At 32.5% G+C, this 23,303-nt stretch overlaps 1 protein-coding gene across 1 annotated transcript; it reads left to right on the top strand.

Annotated features, from left to right (window-relative positions):
• The first annotated feature begins 8,248 nt into the window (after positions 1-8,248).
• Positions 8,249-20,285, top strand: LOC143576039 (protein SOSEKI 5-like). Its single transcript, XM_077060241.1, has 5 exons — positions 8,249-8,266; positions 8,591-8,828; positions 9,202-9,271; positions 9,341-9,968; positions 20,172-20,285. Exons 1-5 carry the CDS (start codon positions 8,249-8,251, stop codon positions 20,283-20,285), a joined length of 1,068 nt encoding a protein of 355 aa, XP_076916356.1.
• Positions 20,286-23,303: the final 3,018 nt, after the last annotated feature.

Here is a 23,303-nt window from a genome sequence, read left to right as displayed (position 1 = left end):
TGATAATAAATGTATAAAAATATTATTTAATTAAATCAGAGAGAAGGAAAATACAGTGCATTTAGTGTAATTATACGATATATATGGATATAGGGTAGTAAACAGTCTGGGAATGCTTTAAGTGGTCATTTCATATTTATCAGACACTTCTCTTCTAGGTTTTTTCGTTCTTTTTAAATAAAATGGATTTTGATTGATTCCTTCCATATATTTTACTCATTTTAATATCTTATATTTATTAAAAGTTGCTCATATAAATATTGTGGGTCTTATAAATATGTTTGAGAATAATTATATTTTTGTCATCCACTCCAACTTGCCAAATGGAGTTGCCAAAGTTTGCATAAGGGTTCAGATCGTTAAAAAATTGACTTCTTTTTCTCTTACTTCCTCCGTCCCATTAAAAGTGTTCATATTTTTTTTTATTTGTCCCATTACAAGTGTCTGTTTTCAAAATTTATTAGCAAATTTCCAAGTTTACTCTTAAGCACACACAACTAGCATTAATAAACAATATAGTTGACCCATTTTTCAAGGGCATTATTGTCATTTGGTTAGCAAAAAAGGTAATCATTCAATCTACCTTAAACTTTGTGTTTTTCAAACTAAGACACTTTGACCGGGATGGAGGGAGTATTTATTTTGTTTTAAGTTTGTTATGTGGTCATTAGGGGTGTTCACGGTCCGGTTTTCGCGGTTTTTATGTCAAACCGTAACCAAACCGTTAGTAACGGTTTTTTATTTTCGTAAACCAAAACCAAACCGTTGAACTCTTAAACCGAACCAAACCGAACCGTTAGTAACAGTTTGGTTTCATGGTTTGGGCTTGTTAGGGTTTTATACAAAATAATTTATGATATGTGATTGTATAGCCCTTGATAATTTACAGAGTTTAACAAATACAATTACGACTTATTTCTATGTTCTTATTTGAAAATTTGAAAGGAAAATTAAAGTCACTTGCGTTTTAGATTGGCTTAGCCCACATTTTTTTCATTTACTGTAGCATTAATAATTTTTATTCAATTGTCTTTTAGTATATTTGTATACAAATACATGTATAATAATATATAATATATTTAGACAATATATATAATTAAATTATATGGTTCGGTTTTTTACGGTGGTTTTTGGTACAAACCGTAAACCAAACCGCTCGTTACGGTTTGAAAACTTTGAAACCAACCGACCAAAAGTTAAGAAAGAAAACCAACCGTGAAACCAAACCGATGACCGATTTGGGCGGTTTCACGGTTTCGAACCGTACCGTGAACACCCCTAGTGGTCATTAAAAGATTAAAAGATCAGTTGATCAGTGGTAGTTCTCATGACTTTTTTTAACGAAAGGTGTGGAGGTAGAGTCTGGTATCTTCGATATGACCTTTACTTATTATATTATATGTTTTATTTATTATATTATGATTGTCTACTAACTAAGGCTTAACGGGCTAGGGGTTTATGGAGGTAACCCCTAACCGGGCATAGCCCAATAAAGTTAGGATTTCATGATGGTGGTTATGGGTTCCCTGTATAAGGGGTGTTCATCTCTCATTTGAAGGGAGCCTTGGCCTCCATCATATATTTGTGTCTGTGAATAAGAGGAAACTCTTGGCAATCAACTCCACTCCCCCACTCTTTCATGGCAGCTCTCGAACAAACCGGAGAAGAAGATCGAGGTGTGGGTTCATTCATATTGACGACCGGAGAACATCAATCTAAGCCCACCAGGGGTTAGATTGGTGATTATCCAGTCTCGGTTGAGATATCAAACTAAGCCTGTCGAGGGTTAGTTTGGTGTTTCTTTATTAACGTCATCCGTGGGACACAACAACGAACCACATCTTTAATCTTCTCTTTGGCTCTTACAAAAGAAGAAGATTTATGGTTTCGTAAAAAAAATATATTTTCGGATCTGGTTTGAACCTCCATCATGAAAAAGAAATAGCAACACATCTGGTCATTTAGTGTGGATGGTAGTGCACGATTTCCGAACATAAAAAAGGCAAACCCCTAACATTTTTGGAAAAGGGAGGGGAAAAAAGCCATATTCTCCACATCAGTGGTTGTGGCCAGGCACAAAACAGTCCGGATCTGAAAGACCATCGTCCAAATGAGTTATATATCTGTGGCTCTGCGTTTACGAAGCAAAAGTGGGATGCAGGAGGAGGAGGAGGATTTCATAGGAAGAACCGTGAAATAATGCCTCTCCGCGCACGCGCGTCGGAGCTCAATATGTTAACGGATATCGCTGGCAACCTCCGTCTTACCGCCATGTTTCAAGCTATATTTAATTTAATCTTTTATCTTTAGTTTTGTTCGTTTATTTCAAACAACCTATCTTATTTATTTTAAGATTTGACAAATATCGTGTATTACACAGGTTCTAAAGCTAGAAGTATATATACTAACAAATGAGAGGCAAAAGGGTTATTTGGACGATTTTAACAACTATAAATGACTAATGTTTGAGAATAAAATGGCTATAAATGTCTAGCTTAAAAGAAATGCCAGTGCAAAAAACTTTATATCCAAATTGGTTTCTCCCAAGTGGATTTAACGGCTGGAATACTAAACCGGTATAAACTAGCAAATTAAGATCAAATCAATTTTAAACTGATTTCGAATACAGGTTCAATGGTTTGACTTAGCATTAGCGTTGTTTTAGCTTTCCCGACTCTCTGTCTCTCTGCCCCTTATTTGTGTAATTATAATTTAATCACCGGTTTGTGTTATCAGTAGTTTACCATGATCATCACTAGCATTTTTATTATTTTTTTACATGGTTATTTTTAATCCTTTAGCTACATCTTAATTCTTATGATAGCATATATATTATCCTTATAGTTATACTTGTCTCACTGATGCCCTGTTTCCGAATTCAATTAAATAAGAAAAAAGAAAAAACAAATTTCTTTTAAATTTCTTTCCCCCTTTTCTCTTCCTTTCCTTTCTTTCTTTCCATTTTTTTTTTAAATTGGAAAGAAAACATTTTTATCTAACTTGCTCTTTATTTCTTCTTATTTTCTTTCAATGTGTTTTATTTTCTTTTGTTTAATGAAACTCAGGAACACAATTTTCTCTAATTTTCTTTCTTTTCTTTCTTTAAAAAAACCTTTAAAACACAACAATTTTTTTCTTTCTGTATATTTTATTTCTTTTCCATTAGTATATGAACTCAGGAACACATCGTTAATGAGAGAAAAAATAGGAAGGAAAATTTTTGTTTTCATTTATTTCCTAGTTTATTTTTCCTTTTTTTTCTTTCTATTTCTTTTCAAATTGAAAAGAAAACATATTCTTCTAACTTGCTATTTATTTCTCATTGTTTTCCTTCTATTTGTTTTCTTTTCCTCTATTTAATGAATTTAGGAACACAATTTTATTCTAAATTCTTTCCTTTCTTTCCTTAAAAAATCCTCTGTAACACAATAATATTTTTTTCCCTTCTATTTCATTTCTTTTCCACCCTTAAATTAACTCGAAAAGAGTGTGAGAGCAACTTCTCTATCATTTAAAATAAAAAAAATGTTTGTTCTCATCTCACTTGTTCTGGACCTTAATAGTCTTACTACGAGTGAGATTTCAAAAAGACTAACCAGCATGCTTACATGTTTATCACCACCCTCCAAAATAGTATTATGCTGAATTTCAATTAAGTCAACTCGGTTTGACAACATAGCATTTCTTGACACAACTTCTAATTTTTTATAGGGCAAACATCGTCACACGTCTCCTTGATTGTCACGAGATTTGAACATTTGTTTTTTAGTTTGTTTGATTGCTCCAAAAAAATTATTATTTTCTTCTTATAGACGTTCGTTGGCGACTTATTTGTCATTTTACACACTTGATAGGAGTTTCTTCTACCTTTCTTAGATTTTGTTATGGTTTTAATTTTCAACCAAAATACCAAATAGGTTCATTTTTGTTATATAAATTAGTAAGTGAAGAACAGTAGTAACTATAACAAACATTTATACGTAGTGATGAACAAATATAGAAAAAGGGGTAGGGTTTCAAACAAGTCAAGCCGGGTCTAAGTTTGTTTTGTCATTTATATCCAAAACGAATCGTATAAAACTAGACAGGACCAAGGACGTACCTAGTTCACAACTAGGGGTAGCCTTCGCCGCCCCTCAGTATTTCGTCGGTAGTGCAATTTTTTTTTGGCTATGTTTTCGTATTTCGCTACCCTCGAAAAGATATTATGTTACCCGTATTTGTTTAATGCTCAACCAATTTAAAAGTTCAAATCAATTAAAGCCCAAATCAAGTAGAACCCATTAACCCTTTTTTTTTCTTTTTTTCGTGAACGAGAAACACCAAACAAAAATATGCTCAATAGCCATTTAGCAATCTGTTTAAATGAAAAAGAAACGAAAATAATAATATCGTCCAACAACCAAGTTCAAATATTCCAACTCTTAGTGCAAATATTGTTGATGATATGCAAGAAAAGGAAGATATCGGTCCAAGTTCAAATATTGAGAATGATAAGCAAGAAAATGATAATATTAGTCTAAATATTTCTTCGGCTTCAAGTCATTCAATACGAAATACAATCGATTTGAATTATCTTTCTTCGGATCCCTGTGATAGACCATGTCACACCCCGACCAATGAAGGCGGAAACGTCGAGGCGCAACATGATTGCTCATTGCACAACGACACTATAAAGTTACAATATTTAAACAACTCATTTAAATCCATATCATCATAAATAACACAACAATTGTTCATACAAAATGCCAAATAGATAGATAAACAAATAACTTGTTCTTTCATTTTCTAATATCCTAAAGCCAAGATGATAAGTTTCTTCAAGTAATCCAATCAAGCTAACATCAAACCTGTAACATTGCATAAAATAGAGTTTGTCAACACAAAGGTTGGTGATCAATTTTCATAGCTTTGGACAATAAGTATATAGTATGAAATCCACAACTAGTATATGAAAACAATAAATAATAGCAACAATTTAGATAATAAAACCGTCAATAAGAATTTATTGACGAACCATCAATAAGAATACATTGACGACAATAATGAAATCGTCAATAAGAATACATTGACGACACCTTTCTATATGGGGATACCATATATACTCGGAATTAGCGTATGATCATACTTTGATGAGGCTACCCGCCTTAGCATTCAAGAATTTGCACATAATCATGTAAAGCATATTACACCAAATCGAGCATTTATTTAAGTAAATATATACAATAGGTGTTGTGGTTTAAGACTCAAGTATAAATCATTTGAATTTGAATAAGTATGCAATGCCACCCCCAAAACGAAAGATGGAAAACGGGGGATGAAAAAGTACTCACATTAACAAGTAACTTGAAAGATAGTGTCGTGAATAATCGGAGAGATCGGTTTAACGAGCAAGACCTATATTAAACGGGTCTTATGTCAGTAAGTAGTCTTGGAAGGGTTTAAAATAAAATACATGACAAATAAAGTAAATAAATAAAGTTTAGGATTTAAAATGTAAATATTTGAGAAATTAAATAAACGAGTTTTGTAAAATAAGTTTACTCGAAACCGGGTCTCGGTATTCTATTCATTAGTTTTTTTTTCTTTTTTTTACTCAACCTATGTTGAGTAATAATGTGGGTTAAAATGCAATATTGCAAAACCCTTGGTTATAAGAATACCAAAACGAGGTTTAAACGAGTGTTCGGGTTTGTCGGTTCAAGACTTGATAATTGACCAAGCTCAAAGTTAACTTCTCAAAATAATAAATGTTATGAGATAACTCAATAAAATCAAAATAGACTTAACCAAGTATGTAGTTTTATTGTGAAGAACCTTAACGTTTGTTAAGCGAGTATACGACGTTATCGGTCCAAACTTGTTATAAGATCAAGTTGGTTACCGACATGCCAAATATGTTTAGAAATTAACTAAAATTGATTTAAAATATAATCTTGAAGAAAAATATGAGTTTTGGTGGCTAAAAACACACTTGTGTGTCTTAAGCGAGTGAACTCGGTTTAGTTCGGTTTTTGGTTCGGTCATTGACTCGGAATAAGACCGAGGATGGTTACCACATACCCAATTACCATGGAACTTGTAAAATAACTTATAAATAATAATACTCAAGTTTTACATTCAAAAAGTTAACAATAAAGCTTTTAAACGAAAGTTCGGTTTTTTGGTTCGGTTCTCAACTCGGGATGAAACCGAGGCTAGTCACCACATACCCAATACCATTGAACTTGACAAATATGAAAAATAAACTAAAATATGCAGAAGTTAAGCAAGTATAACAAGTTATATGGTTAGATTTGTTAAATATATAAACAAGGACTATAAAGTCCTCCATGTAACCTTGCCTTACTAGCCCAACATTTCAACCGGCCGAGACCGGAGAAATGAAAGACCGAAGGTAAACAAGGAGTGTATATTATATATATGTTGTAACATCAAGCTTTAAGTATTGAGAAGTTAGTTAAAATAAAAGATTAGTTTATGAAGAACAACCTTAGAATTTAAGAATTTGAGAGAGAAATGAGGAAATGAGCAAGCACAAATGAAGAAGATGGGTGTGTATGTATAAGGTAAGTTGAATGGGTCTTTCATAAAGGGTGTTGCATGAAAATGGGTTGGTTATAGACCCAAGAAAGCACAAACTACAAATAGGTCCTTCAAGTCTCCATTTTGGTAGTTTTCGTCCCTTGAGTTCGTTTTGAGCGTTTTCGGGGCCTTTTAAGAACCGAAAAGGGTGTTTTTTTTAGATCCGACAACTATAAAACAAATATGTAACATAAAATTTATTATTTTGATAATATCAAAAGGTTCGGGACACAAAACAGGTCGGGTTTACATTAAGAATACAAGTATAAAATAACCCGAAATTGACAAATGTCACAGACCACCTATTGCTAGTTATCATCCTAATCAAATAGATGACATAAGAAGAGCGTATCTTGTTGAAAAGGCTTTTCAACCACGAGGTCATGATTTTAAACAAACAAACAAACTATTCTAGTGGCCATAGGAGTTGTAATGTAAAATGGTTTGATAAACATGATTTGTTGGAGTGTAGCACTAAACAAGAAAGAGCATATTGATTATGTTGTTACTTGTTTAATGAAAGTGTTGGTAATCAAAGTGAAAGGAGACTTTTGCAAGTGGAGGCTTTTATAATTGGAGTAAACCAAATGCCTTAGAAGACCATGTTGGGGAAATTAATAGTGTTCATAATAAGACGGCTAAAAATGTAACAATCTCTTGAACCAAAAGCGATCATATGACGCGAATGTCACTAAGAGTGGCATGGGAAAAAAATTACAAATTGATATCGATTATTGGTCTATGTTCGTAGTTATAGATTCTTGTTATAAAATAGTTTATTATTTCGTGGTAATAATGAATCTGAAGACTCTTTTTGTAAAGGTCTTTTTCTTGCAGTTTTAAGGGAATGCAAAAAAAGATGATAAGTTAAAGAAGATGTAATTTCTTAATTTTAAGCTTTTAAACTAAAGAGGAGAAATCTGCACATGTGTTTTAATATATTTATTATCATGTTTCTTTTTTTGTTACGTTTGCATTGTATGAAGTACGGTAAAAAAGATAATTTTTGAACATTACTCCTGAGGTTGATATCTAGATTCGTCACCGAGCTGGACCATATGAATGCTAGACTATTTTAAAATTTTAAGATTGGACTTTAATTCCATACTATTTCAATTTAGATGTTTGATAAGCGGTTGTCTTAAAAATATATTAGACCAAAAGTGCAAAATTGGTTTATCGTACCCCACTTGCATGGTTCAATTCTAGTTTTTGGTACACCTTAGTCAATAACTATCATTTACAATTAATTTATGGGTGTTAATTATTTCACCATCATAGCAGATGAGATGTAAGTGAATACGATTAATACACTCATTTTTTATTTTTTTAGATTAACTCACGTATTCTCTCACCATATTCCCCATATTCTTAACAATCAAACCCCTACTATTTAGAAAAAAAATGAAGCTTTAATCCAGCGTTTTTAACATAAGCAAAGCATTAGAAACATTTAGAGATTTACTATCATTAATATTGCTAGTAGGAAAAAAAATCATGAAACGAACCCAAAATCAAATCGTTATAAAGGCTGGTTTTTAATTTTGAACGGCTTTGGTTTTCAATAAACAAAAACCGCTGCCAACTGTTTGTGTGACGGTTTAACCTAAACCTATCAAAACTGAGCCGCAAAATCTATAGGTTAGACAAACCGGCAAGTACAATGCGTGGCGAATTCAAGGTGAAAAAAATTGATGTTTGGAAAAAAAATAAATAAATAAATAAACAAGCGACATACAGACTGTTAGTCGTACCGTTTAACATCCTCATAAATATCACACCTGTGACACTAAATATTAATATTAATTCGTTATCAAAGTTCGCATTTAAAATATTTGTTTATTAAACATCCTCACTCGAGTCCTTTCTTTGTTTGGTAGTCTGTCGACTGTGGCGTCCGGTTTTCAATTAGTCGCATTTCCTCCCCTCGTCTCACACTCATACAATTATAAACAAACACACACCTCTCTTTCCTCACAATAATATTATTCAAGCATTTGAACAGGCAAGCATTTCAATGGAAGGGGCTTCGAGGAAGACCACGGAGCTTCACCACTTGTCGAGGAAGTGGAAAGACCCGAGAAGTGCCGAACGCAGTCCCGAACGTACCCGAGTCTGGACTGAACCCAATTCGAAACCACGGAAAGTTCCCGTGGTTTATTATCTTTCGAGAAACGGTAATCTTGAGCATCCGCACTTTATTGAGGTTCCTTTATCTTCCTCCGACGGACTTTATCTTCGAGGTGAGTCTGCTTGCCTTTCGATCAACAAGATGTCATAATGTTAAGAGATTTTTATATTATTAGGCTTTCGACAACTAACTCTTATGGAAATAATGAGCTTATACATTATCAAATTTTTGTTTGACTGTTTCATTTTATTAGTTTTCTCAAATTATCCACTTTTACTCGAATTAGAAGGTAAATGACATTATTATATGTTTGTTAGCCGTTTTAAAAAAAAATATTGGCAACAAGGTTCTTTTTTTTTTCTTTTTAAGAAAAAATAGCTTCGTTCATAGATCTTGAGACGTAAAATTATCAATTGCTCAAGTTTCCATTGATTTTGTGGTAAAAAGTTGTTATGATCAGAAAATATTATGAAAATGTTATGTAGACGTGATCGATCGCCTTGATTCTCTCCGTGGGAAAGGAATGGCAGCGTTATACTCGTGGTCGTCTAAACGGTCAGTAGAGTGAATTAGTTAACATTCACTCGAACCTCTATAAATAACTTATTATTGTTAACTTTCCAGGAGTTACAAGAACGGATTCGTATGGCACGATTTGAAGGAAAACGATTACATTTACCCAGCGAGTGGTCAAGAGTACATTCTCAAAGGATCAGAGCTAGTAGTGGTCGCCGGAGGTGCCTCACCGGAGTTTGAAAAGCCCGGCGACGATGACTTTCCGGTGGCCCGGCGTAGAAGGAACCAATCATGGAGCGCAGTCGATTTACACGAATACAAAGTCTACACCGGCGAACCGTCCACCGGAAAACTCGCCGCCGACGCCTCCACTCAAACCGACGACAAACGCCGCTCAGAGCTTACACGCGACGAGATCATCTCACCACCACCGTCCGATTCAAGTCCGGAAACTTTAGAAACACTAATGAAAGCCGACGGTAAGCTAATCCTACGGCCAGAAACAGAAAATAGCCACAAAACAAATCCAACGGTTGGTAACAAAGTTAAAGCATCGTCCGTGTTGATGCAGCTGATCTCGTGTGGGTCCATTTCGTTCCGGGATTGTGGACCGGGGGCTTACGGGAAAGACAACCCGGGTTTTTCGTTGATCTCGCATTACAAGTCTAGGATGGTGCCACGTGGCGAGGCAACGGTGGAAGACGCTGTCGTTTTGAGGAAGAACAGAAGAGTTAATGTCACACCCCGACTAAAGGGGGAACATGCCGGGGTGCAACGTGATTGAACAAATACACAAGACACTATTTAAAGTGACAATATTCATTTAACTCATTTTATTTCAACAAATCGATAAACAACACTTCTCGTCTACACAAACAAACTGAATACAAGTAATAATTATATTGTTCGTTTTGCTAATAATCTAAAAGTCTTGGTAACGTTTTCCGTCAAGCACTCGAGTCAACAAAAGTCAAACCTATAACATTTCATAAAATAAAGTTTGTCAACTCAAAGGTTGGTGAGCAATTCAAAAGTTTGAGCGTATAGGTGTATAGTATGAAAATCCACAAAACTTGTATACAAAACAATAATTAAGAGCTATAAACTGGAATAAATAGTTATCGCTAAACAAGTTAGCGACACATAGCTATTGGCAATTAGTCTAGGATTTTATGACAGTTGCTAATAAGCTTACATTAGCACCACCTAACTACAAGGGGATGCCGAGTAGTCTAGGATTTATAGTTATCGTTAATAGCATACGTTAACGACACCTTGCCATTGCCAAATGGTATAGGATTTATAGTTTCACCATCCAAAAGCTGTAAACACATAGTCAAATAAGCATATAACACCAAATCGAGCAATTATTCAAGTAACGTATACAATCACGTTTATGGGTTTAAGATGCAAGTAATTAAAGCATTTAGTTTGATAAGTATGAAATGTCACCCCAAAACGAAAGATGGAAAAAAGGGTATGAAAGTACTCACCTCGATTGATGAATTGAGAAACTAATAAGTGATTGACATAAAAGGAAGCTTGTAAACGAAACGAACGAATCCGACTTGAAAGCTAATTGAAAACGGATAAATAAAACATATTAATGAACTTGAACTTTAGTTGAAACTACATTTGAAACATTGGACGAGACGGTTCGGTTGTTAATCGGGTTACCGGTTAGTTTGTTAATGATTAGGGACTCGTACATAATTAATAATAAAATATTATTTTATTGGGCTTTGAAATAGCTAAACCAATATTAAAAGAAAAAAGACGGGTTTAAATCAAGAGTTCGGTTTTATGAAAATGAATTTATAATGAAGCTTATAATAATATTATTTATGATGGTAATAATAATGATAATGATAATTTTAAAAAGAAATGTTTCATATATATATATATATATATATATATATATATGTAAAATAATGACGGTAAAAATAATAACCTTAATTATTATTAATAATCCTACTAATAATAGTAAAACAATGAAGATCTTAGTATTAATTAAAATGTTGTTGACAAAAATAATAATAAAAATAAATATTATTGATAGTAACTAATGATACTATACTCGATGTCGGTTTGATTTCAAAACGAGTTCACAAATAAATATAATTATATCATTGTAAATAAATAAATGATAGAAACATGATCTTTAATAAAAATATTAACAACTTTAATATTTATAATAATAATGATAATAACAATAACATTAACCATAATACTAATGCTAGTAATAGTAATAATAATAATATAGTATTAATAACTTTAAAAATAAGTCTTTTATATTATATTATATATATATATATATATATATATATATATATATATATATATATATATATATCTAATGATAATAATAATAGTAGTGATAGTAATATATAATAGTATTAATATGAATTAAATCTAAAATAATAATATAACATTTATATATATTTATTTTTATATAAAAATCCAAGACCGATTTTAAGTGGTTAGTAACCCGGGAGTATTCCGTCTAAATAACCAAACCCGATTTGTTTAAGTTTGTCGACAAAACCATTTTTCCCCAAATCAAAACAACACCATAACCCTTACCCGATCAAAGTATATAACCAAATATGTAAAACCGATTAATAACCATTTGAATCCGATAATCGATATACGAAAAACTAATAACACCAAAACCACAAATTAATTTACCTATTAAACGTCCCCGAGTCGTGGCTCTACACCGAGAAGGAACCGAGCCGAACCCGTTGGAGACGAAGAAACAGCATGTCACCGGAGTCGTTTCCGGCCGAAGAAAACTGAAATAGAGAAGAGAGAGATGAGAGAGATGAGAGAGAGAGAGAGATGAGAGACGAGCAGGTGAGGCCACGACAGGGAGAGTGAGGCGGAGCTGCGATGCCGGGTAGGCGGCGGCCGGTTTTCCGATCGCCGGAAAACGAAATCGAAGGAGAATGGGGGAGCGGGTGGCTGCATGGGAGGGTTTGCAGACCGGAGGGAAAGAAAGCTTGTGGTGGTGCGGTGGGAGGTGGTGGCCGATGGTGGCTTTTCGCCGGAATGGAGGTTCGCCGGAAAAATGCTCCGGCCGCCAGAAATTCAAGAGAGAAAGAGGGTGGCGGCTGGAGTTATTGTGTGTGTGATGTTATGTTAGGTTTAGGGTTTTATGTGTTTATATGTGTGTGCATATTTTAACAAAAGGCCCCTCAAGTTTCTGTCATGGTTTAAAACGAGTTTAAAGATTTCCGAAGCTTATAATAACTTTACAAAACTCAGTTTGAACCCTCTAAGTTTTCTTAACCACACTATATTATGATAAACATCGATTTATTTAAGGTCGGGGTCCATCTTTATATTATAAAATAATACTTAAAGGAAGAAACAAAAGTGTCGAGTCGGTTTTACAAAATAAAAGTTTACAAAACTAATACAACTCGAGACTCAAATTTGACGAATGTCACAGTATCCCCAACTTTTTGAAAATTTCGTCCCGAAATTAAAATAAACTTAAAGAAAAGTAATTATTAACGAATATTGTCTTTAATAAGTTAATTGCATGAACAAATTTTAAGCAAACGAATGACGTCAAATCCTAGCATGACTCGAAAAAAAAAGCTACAAATGAGAACATAATAAAGACACTTATATATAGGAAGTACCAGCGGCGTATCCACCATGCCTTTATCACGATTCGCATTTCCATCGTTTTTTTTTGCATCATCCTTAGGTCTGAGTTATCGCACACAACCGTACTTACCATGACTTCCATACGGGGATTTCGATAATTAAGTGTGCACCCATAATTATTTCGATCGCCGTATGGTCCACATGGTTCGTTCCATTGTGTGGTTTAAGATACATATTTATTTTGAAATCTTTAAATAATAGATGTGTAAATAAATTTGTTGAATTTTTTACCAATATTGACCAAAACAGTACTAGTGGTTGAGAATTTCGGGATTGACTTTTTAGTAAGTAGGAAAATGGGATAAATAAATGAAACAGTTAAAATCTTAGAGTATAATCAAGGTGAAAATAACTATTTGGTTTAAATAAGTAAAGACGATCAAATAAATAAAATCTATGGTAAAAATTACGAAACGGGATTTAAAGTCAAATGTCATCAAGATAGTTACCAAAGTTTATAAATCGAGGTAATAAATAAAATTGATAAGATGAAACTCGATAGACAGAAATGAAAAGTGCAATAAATGATCACATAGAGTTAGGATAAACGATTATACAACTTACAATAATGTCGTATGATGAATTTCACACGTGAACACACTTGAGGTTATAAGTATTTGAGGATATAATTACATGAAATGTGATAACATGAGAATGAGGTGAGTTTCTTTGGGGTGACGCATACGTGCATCAATATAAATAAAATAGCATTAGATTAACAAACAAAACAATCGATGAAATGTGATAAAACGTGAATACGACCACTATTGTGAAACCATTTATATAATCGTCATTATAATAACGGTTTCTAATAGCGCCAAAACTTGTAGACAGCCACACATAGGCCGTTAATAGATTAGATGAAATAATATAGAATAAGGTATAAAATTGAGTTTACATAAATGCTCAAATATAACAACATACTCATGAAAATATCGTTTAAAAGATAAACGATATTTTTGCCGAAGTTAAAGTTTTGAAACTATTACACAAATTGTTATTGAATAGCTTGGATTCGGTCAAATCAAACACCAAAATGAAATCTCATGTGCATAAAGTTACCATTTAAACATCTCATCAATGGGAAAGAAAATCGCAATAATAGTGAGACTCGATTAAATGACGAAATAGGTAAATCGAGTTTTCTATGTTCATTGGAAATATAAGAATAACATCGAAATGAAATCTTAAGTAAAGTCGTTTTATTGTTTCCAAGAAAATGAATATAATAATATCAATATATCGCGGTATCGCTGGCTAAAGAAAGGTTTTGATCATTATCAAAAGTAAATCTTGTAAGTCCAATTTATTAAAGGAGTTTGTATACATAGAGTTATTGTGATGAAAATAAAATATATAAAGTGATGATGCTTGCGATAATAAGAGGTAATAGTCGCGTAAGTTGTTATTGAGTAAAAATTTGTGTTACAATATAAAATATTCATAGGCGCGTCAAAAAAGATTTGCAAAGCCATGATCATTGAGTTTATGCAATATGGTGAAAGTTGTAAATTTTAATTTTTTTTACTGAATAAACCCCGCATTCATCATTCAGAATGAAACCTCGTATTTATAAAGTTATTAAGAGGTTCATCACCTTAGGTGACAATATTTAAAATCTTGAAATCATACATATAATCGTTTAAGAATCTTTGAAAGCAATTCCTCATAATCAAATTTTTGTTGTCATGACAATATTATATTTTACAAAGATAATTTATAAGATATGGACATAACATGTAAACCGTTAATCTTGAAAGAGTTTATAATCTATAAGTGATTATTTGACCACATGAGGTTGTTATACGTACACTAGTTGTATGTAGGTATACATATATATATATATATATAAATTAAGGGTAAAACGAAACTTGCGTGTGTATGGATATGTTTTAGGCTTTGAATAGTGAATCGTTTGGGAATTTGGTGAGGAGTGAGTGTGTTTAGATCTTTTGAGTGGGTTAGGCTTGGATGATTTGTGTGAGTAGTAGTTGGGCTAATAGGTGAGGTTTGGCTTATTTGAGCTCGCGTTAAGTTGATGGGTTGGATAATTCGGGTTAAGTTGATGGGTTGGATAATTTTTTTATCTTGGTTAGTTTGGGTTGAGGTTTGGTCTATACATGAATTTCGTAAGGAGTGTTTGAGTTACTATTTTGACATCAACACTATGGTTGGATGGAAGCGGTGTGGCGATATGGTTTAGATTTGACATAGTATGGGTCGAAGGATTTTGAGTCTTAGTTGAGTAAACTTTGGTTTGTATATGTTCAAGGCATTTGTGGGTGTGTTTGTCGGTGTCTTTGAAGTATTAGGATAGTGAGTTTGATAGGTTTTCGTGGCGTAGAAGTGTCGGTAGTTAGGGCCTTTTGTGGGGTTGATTTTTGTATATCTTGGACTTGCATGGGGTTTGAGTAGGTGTGGATATACTTTTGGATGTTTAGGTTTCGTTCATATTGAGGAAAGATTTGAGTGCGCGGGAAATTTTTTAAAGTTGAAGGGTGGTTTGATTTAAGACGGTAGTTTGGGAATGGATACGGGTGTTTGGGAACTTGTGGTTGTGTATAGGGAGGTTTTTTTTGTGTGGGGTTGATTTTTGTATATCTTGGACTTGCATGGGGTTTGAGTAGGTGTGGATATACTTTTGGATGTTTAGGTTTCGTTCATATTGAGGAAAGATTTGAGTGCGCGGGAAATTTTTTAAACTTGAAGGGTGGTTTGATTTAAGACGGTAGTTTGGGAATGGATACGGTGTTTGGGAACTTGTGGTTGTGTATAGGGAGGTTTTTTTTTACTAGTAATAAATATTAATGTGAAAATATCATAATTTTATAACTAATATATGAAGCATCCATGAAAATTTTAATAATTAAAGTTATGAGTTAATATATGTATAAATATATATGTTATATAAATAGAATTTCTTGAGATCCGAGCGTGTGAATCGCACAAATTTTTTTATAAAGGTTAAAATAAATTTATTTATTTATTGCTTCTGGAAAATTTAAAATACGTAAATTGAATGTTAAAATTTGTTATGAGGTTTCAATATTAAATGATGAATGTCGTCTTGGAAATATAAAGTTGCGAACTGAAATATATTTTTTTTTACCAAGTTCGTTATTTAATATCGTGTAATGAAGAATATCATGGTGAGTTAAAATGACCGGCATTGTAAATCGAGAAATCACAAGTAAACGATTTTTTTTAAATAAAATCTCTATGAGTTTTGCGTGAGGATTTCAAGAAAGTTAAAAACTATAAGTTTGCGAATTTTCTTGAAAAATCAAAGCGAAACTACCATAAGGAATTTAAAACGAGTTGTATCAGAAGATGCAAGTTTTATTAGTAAAAATTTATAAAGAAGCAAAAATGCATAATGAAAGTTGTAGTAAAATAGATTTTAGGCAATGAGGATCCTACCATGGGTATTTTGTAATATAATTAAAACGTCGTGAAAAGTTTAAACAATTAATATTGTGAAAGGATCCTTCAAAATAAACGGAATAGTTATAAAAATGAAATTTTATTCAAATTTTTTTTTGTTGTACAAGGACTTTAAAAATTTAAAGTTTATATAATAGAATATTTACTTGAAAAGTTGAGGTGAAATTTATCATAAAACTTTCTTAATATGATGAACTCTATAAAATAAGATTTTCGTTTGTAACTCGTCTTAATGAAAATAAATGACATATTAAAATTATTATGTATCGATCAAACTCTATATATACATATATTTATTTATTTATTTTCCTTTTTATAACAAAGAGATTTTTAATGAACGAAATTGCAATAAAAAAAATTTCTTGTGAAATCAAAATGAGAAAATTGGTGTAAAACTCTACCATATAAAATCGAAATATAAAAGAATTATTAACAATGTAAAATTACCTTTATAAATGATAACTTGTGATAAGGATTTATAATAATATAAAGTGAAAAATGGTTTCGATTTTTGAAACGTAATAATAATGTTTTAAGATTTAAAGTTGGAAAAATCGCGCATGAACCACCATGACTTGATATTCCGACACTAAAACTTTTTACAAAACTACCACGTTGGGGTCTAAACATGTGCACGAAATCACCGCAACTTTTCATGTTTAGACTCAAATAACAATGATAACACAATAAATCGAGATACAACGTCACGCCAAAACACTAGTCCACGAAATCACTGTAGTCCTATTGTTTTAACACCAAAAATTATGATGGCGAACGGAACGCTCCCATTCGACTACATAAAGTGGTCATCTCCTATGAGACAATCTTTAAGGAGATTTGAAACAACGGGATCCAAGTTAAGTTCGTGATCCATAAAACACAATAAAAACTAATGTTTTTGCGTTTTAAGGTAAGGATACCTTGGAGTACTATGAAAATGCGTGTATGTGTATATTTATGATTGATAAAATAAATAAGTATATAATAGACAAGTGTATTGAACAATCAAGTAGGGTAAACACGTATAAGGACCCTAAAGTAAAGACTATTCTAGGTCGTTACGTCTAACCACCTATCTTATAGTCTTGTGGCTCTGATACCAATCTGTCACACCCCGACCAAAGGCGGAACACGCCGGGGTGCAACGTGATTGGACAAATACACAAGACACTATTTAAAGTGACAATATTCATTTAACTCATTTTATTTCAACAAATCGATAAACAACACTTCTCGTCTACACAAACAAACTGAATACAAGTAATAATTATATTGTTCATTTTGCTAATATTCTAAAGGTCTTGGTAACGTTTTCCGTCAAGCACTCGAGTCAACAAAAGTCAAACCTGTAACATTTCATAAAATAAAGTTTGTCAACACAAAGGTTGGTGAGCAATTCATAAGTTTGAGCGTATAGGTGTATAGTATGAAAATCCACAAAACTTGTATACAAAACAATAATTAAGAGCTATAAACTGGAATAAATAGTTATCGCTAAACAAGTTAGCGACACCTAGCTATTGGCAATTAGTCTAGGATTTTATGACAGTTGCTAATAAGCTTACATTAGCACCACCTAACTACAAGGGGATGCCGAGTAGTCTAGGATTTATAGTTATCGTTAATAGCATACGTTAACGACACATTGCCATTGCCAAATGGTATAGGATTTATAGTTTCACCATCCAAAAGCTGTAAACACATAGTCAAATAAGCATACAACACCAAATCGAGCAATTATTCAAGTAAGGTATACAATCACGTTTATGGGTTTAAGATGCAAGTAATTAAATCATTTAGTTTGATAAGTATGAAATGTCACCCCAAAACGAAAGATGGAAAAAAGGGTATGAAAGTACTCACCTCGATTGATGAATTGAGAAACTAATAAGTGATTGACATAAAAGGAAGCTTGTAAACGAAACGAACGAATCTGACTTGAAAGCTAATTGAAAACGGATAAATAAAACATATTAATGAACTTGAACTTTAGTTGAAACTACATTTGAAACATTGGACGAGACGGTTCGGTTGTTAATCGGGTTACCGGTTAGTTTGTTAATGATTAGGGACTCGTACATAATTAATAATAAAATATTATTTTATTGGGCTTTGAAATAGCTAAACCAATATTAAAAGAAAAAAGACGGGTTTAAATCAAGAGTTCGGTTTTATGAAAATGAATTTATAATGAAACTTATAATAATATTATTTATGATGGTGATAATAATGATAATGATAATTTTAAAAAGAAATGTTTCATATATATATATATATATATATATATATATGTAAAATAATGACGGTAAAAATAATAACCGTAATTATTATTAATAATCCTACTAATAATAGTAAAACAATAAAGATCTTAGTATTAATTAAAATGTTGTTGACAAAAATAATAATAAAAATAAATATTATTGATAGTAACTAATGATACTATACTCGATGTCGGTTTGATTTCAAAACGAGTTCACAAATAAATATAATTATATCATTGTAAATAAATAAATGATAGAAACATGATCTTTAATAAAAATATTAACAACTTTAATATTTATAATAATAATGATAATAATAATAATAACATTAACCATAATACTAATACTAGTAATAGTAATAATAATAATATAGTATTAATAACTTTAAAAATAAGTCTTTTATATTATATATATATATATATATATATATATATATATCTACTGATAATAATAATAGTAGTGATAGTAATATATAATAGTATTAATATGAATTAAATCTAAAATAATAATATAACATTTATATATATTTATTTTTATATAAAAATCCAAGACCGATTTTAAGTGGTTAGTAACCCGGGAGTATTCCGTCTAAATAACCAAACCCGATTTGTTTAAGTTTGTCGACAAAACCATTTTTCCCCAAATCAAAACAACACCATAACCCTTACCCGATCAAAGTATATAACCAAATATGTAAAATCGATTAATAACCATTTGAATCCGATAATCGATATACGAAAAACTAATAACACCAAAACCACAAATTAATTTACCTATTAAACGTCCCCGAGTCGTGGCTCTACACCGAGAAGGAAGCGAGCCGAACCCGTTGGAGACGAAGAAACAGCATGTCACCGGAGTCGTTTCCGGCCGAAGAAAACAGAAATAGAGAAGAGAGAGATGAGAGAGCCGAGAGAGATGAGAGAGAGAGAGAGATGAGAGACGAGCAGGTGAGGCCACGACAGGGAGAGTGAGGCGGAGCTGCGATGCCGGGTAGGCGGCGGCCGGTTTTTCGATCGCCGGAAAACGAAATCGAAGGAGAATGGGGAAGCGGGTGGCTGCAGGGGAGGGTTTGCAGACCGGAGGGAAAGAAAGCTTGTGGTGGTGCGGTGGGAGGTGGTGGCCGATGGTGGCTTTTCGCCGGAATGGAGGTTCGCCGGAAAAACGCTCCGGCCGCCGGAAAATCAAGAGAGAAAGAGGGTGGCGGCTGGAGTTATTGTGTGTGTGATGTTATGTTAGTTTTAGGGTTTTATGTGTTTATATGTGTGTGCATATTTTAACAAAAGGCCCCTCAAGTTTCTGTCATGGTTTAAAACGAGTTTAAAGATTTCCGAAGCTTATAATAACTTTACAAAACTCAGTTTGAACCCTCTAAGTTTTCTTAACCACACTATATTATGATAAACATCGATTTATTTAAGGTCGAGGTCCATCTTAATATTATAAAATAATACTTAAAGGAAGAAACAAAAGTGTCGAGTCGGTTTTACAAAATAAAAGTTTACAAAACTAATACAACTCGAGACTCAAATTTGACGAATGTCACAGTTAATAAGAAGCATGTGGTGACAGAGGATAAAGAATATTTCAGTGGGAGTTTAGTAGAAACAAAAAGGGGGGAATTTCCAGCTGTTATTAAGAGGTCTAATTCGTATAATGGAGATCGGTAAATTGCTTTACTGAATGAATATGAATAATAAATAATATTAGGAGTAGATGGGATTTGATTTAGGTTAAGTGATGATATAATAGGTTTTATTATATGTTAATTTGATGATTTGAGCTAATATGGTAGATGCATATCAGCATATGTATGGCTCATATGTGTGTTAAAGTTTTTTATGTTCTAATTCAGAAGTAGATTCAAGCGCGTAAAAATGCGATTAGTGTACTGTTTACTAATATGAGACACGGCTCACCTGTTTTTGAATTTAAAGCCAAGTGAAAAATCAGGGATACTTTAAAATAAACGTTTTGAATAATTAAAGTTGTTGGTATTGAATATATGCAAATGTGATGATTCTCAAAAGGAAACCTGCATGCAACAAACAGCTACAATGTGAAGTTAGTAGAGAAGAACAAATTTATATAAAATTGGTATATTACTAGAAACTTGGAAAACGAATATGAGAACTCCGAACTATTTTGAGATAAATTGATCCATCTTTGGGGTGCAATGGATATATAAAGTATTTTTGATGAGTTGTTGAAATGGATTAGCACCAAGTGTTTCTTTATACACAACAATTTGATATCAATGAGCAAGTTATGGCAAGTCTTCGGCTCCAGATGTTCATTTGACCAGCCTTTCCACATATAGTAAATCCATTGCATTGAATCAGCAAAATGGCAAACTGCAAATGACATAGCTCAATACCTCATACAGATTAAAAGGCTAAGAAGAATACAAATTAGTAGCAAATGGACAATGGCAATCGGCATAACAGGAGTTAGATTACAACTAAAGAATATACTCACTGTTTATGTAAAAAAAACTTAGGATGCATTTGTTTAGCGAAATTAAAAAAAATTAGCATTTAAGTTTCATTTCTCAATGAGTTTTGTTTGCAGTGATCCTTCTTGCTGTCTAGCCTAAAGAACACTGAACTTTAACAGCCAACTTTAACTTTCAAGATATCCGAAGCATCTATGTTGTTTCTAGACAGGGATGGCTTGTGGGACAGCGAAAACAAGTTAGGGCTTTAAGCCCATACTTAATTAAGGCCTTCAAGTCCAAAAAAAACCTTTATATATAGATATATTATAATGGGTACATAAACTCAAAGTAATGTATTGGTGAGTTTGTAGGCTTGGTTGTTACTAAGGTATAGGTTATAAGTTCAAAACTTGTAATAAGCAAATTTTTTTCTTAACAATTGTGATGAAAAAGCCACAAAATCTTGTTTCGATTTAGGCCTTCACATTCGTTGGGTTAGCCCTGTTTCTAGAGTTGCTCCTGTATTTATAATATTTTCCCAAGTGCTTACCATGCTTTGTTTTACTAGTAAGTAGTTACACCTTTTTTGTTGCTGTGAATTGATGTGGTAATCTATGACCGAACATAATTTCAATTTCACGTTATAAAATAACCATAAAATTTTTCTTTTCATTCATTCTAGTTCATCAATAGCATGTGAAAGTGTGCGGATAATTTCTTCTATAGCCACCGGATTCCAATTTCTAATGTAGCTAATATTCATCCCAACCAATAGACCTAGGTAAATTGATTGCTAATGGAGGAACCTGGATTGGCAATGCAGTTTGTAGTATGCTAGCCATGTTGGTTATTTTGATTGATACAATACCAACCTTAAAAACCTTGTTTTTTTTTTTATTAAAATTAACTTCTAAACCGGAGACAAAGGATTCTAGCTACATTTTGAAAGTTCATAATCAGCCATCAACCACTATGCATTAAAATAACATCATCAACATAAATTAATCTGTGAGAATATCACGCTTGTTTGGAGTGATGATTCCATGGAATATCCCAATTCACACTCATCTGAATAGTTTTGATGGTGGATAAAATAATTAGAAAATGCAGTTATTTAGTTTCTCGAGACATTAAAAGTCAAAGGCAAGTGAGTTTGTCTTGTGTGGCGTTTCTTTATGAATCCAAGCTTTAAACTCAAAATCCTGACTGCAACTTTCCACAGGAGGGGGCCACTGTACTCATGTGACAAACAATGACAACAAAGCTGACTCTTGTAAGCTCCCGTTAACTATAGCATGCCAAAAGGTGGAGGCGTTGCATAAATGAGGTTTTTGTCTTGTTAACTCAAAGACAGTTGGTGGTGAAATAACTCTTTTGATATCATTTTCTTTAAACATATATTACAAAAGTTATTGATAAGGTGCTTGTGCTTTTCTTTTTTCTATCTCTTGTTATTGATTTTGAGTCTTGTTATTTATCTGGTAAAACTAGCTTTTATAATACTTCGTAGTTATTACTGAAACGCTAACTAATATTTGAGAAACTACAAACCAAATCGACTGGGTCGGATGAGATGTTCAAAACGGCCAGTTTTTACTTTTAGAATCATTAGCATGTATTAGAATTTTTATAACGATAAAGATGATTTACGATTATAGCACATACTCCAAACACTATATATAATGAAAGATTAAACAAACGGTTCATTTTACGCCATCAATTACGTTTTAGACCGGACAACTTTTTAAATCGTCAAACCATGAACCGAACCATTTGTATCGCAAACTAGAAAAAACCATCTAGTGTTTTTTTTTTCTAGTTTGAACAGTTTATATTTTAAGATTTTACACAGCCTAGTTCATACGAAAAAGGGTTAGATGATTTTACATATCAAAGAAGTTCATATCTTGTAGACAAGACACGTAAATTGATTTCGCGTATCAGTTTTATATCATGCTTCATTAGAAATTGTAAGAATAAATATATGGATATATATATTTATGTGTGGCCATCATTATCATTTATATAATACTAGATCAAAATTAATTATACCTTTTAGTATATTAGCTAGGTAATTGTTGATGGACCATATTGCCATTACTTGCTAACCAAGGGTTTTTCCTTGGGTGTATATATATAAATAAATGGGAGAGATATATTAACATCATAAGAAAAACCTAACTCTCACACTTAAGAAATTCGTGACCCCTATCTCTCTATATTCGGTTTTCTCAAGAACCCTAATCCCCAT

This window comes from Bidens hawaiensis, unplaced genomic scaffold, assembly GCF_021521415.1.
Source record: "Bidens hawaiensis isolate Kalapana, Puna unplaced genomic scaffold, B.hawaiensis_p1.1 tig00001433_1, whole genome shotgun sequence".
Lineage (NCBI taxonomy): Eukaryota > Viridiplantae > Streptophyta > Magnoliopsida > Asterales > Asteraceae > Bidens > Bidens hawaiensis.
This window is presented reverse-complemented; position numbering and strand designations above follow the sequence as displayed.

What these genes read in the sequence shown, in the direction of transcription:
- LOC143576039 (XM_077060241.1), top strand. An exon ending in TACTCGTGGTCGTCTAAACG is followed by an intron (nt 9,272 to 9,340) that starts GTCAGTAGAGTG and finishes TTAACTTTCCAG; the next exon opens with GAGTTACAAGAACGGATTCG. An exon ending in GGAAGAACAGAAGAGTTAAT is followed by an intron (nt 9,969 to 20,171) that starts GTCACACCCCGA and finishes ACAGTTAATAAG; the next exon opens with AAGCATGTGGTGACAGAGGA.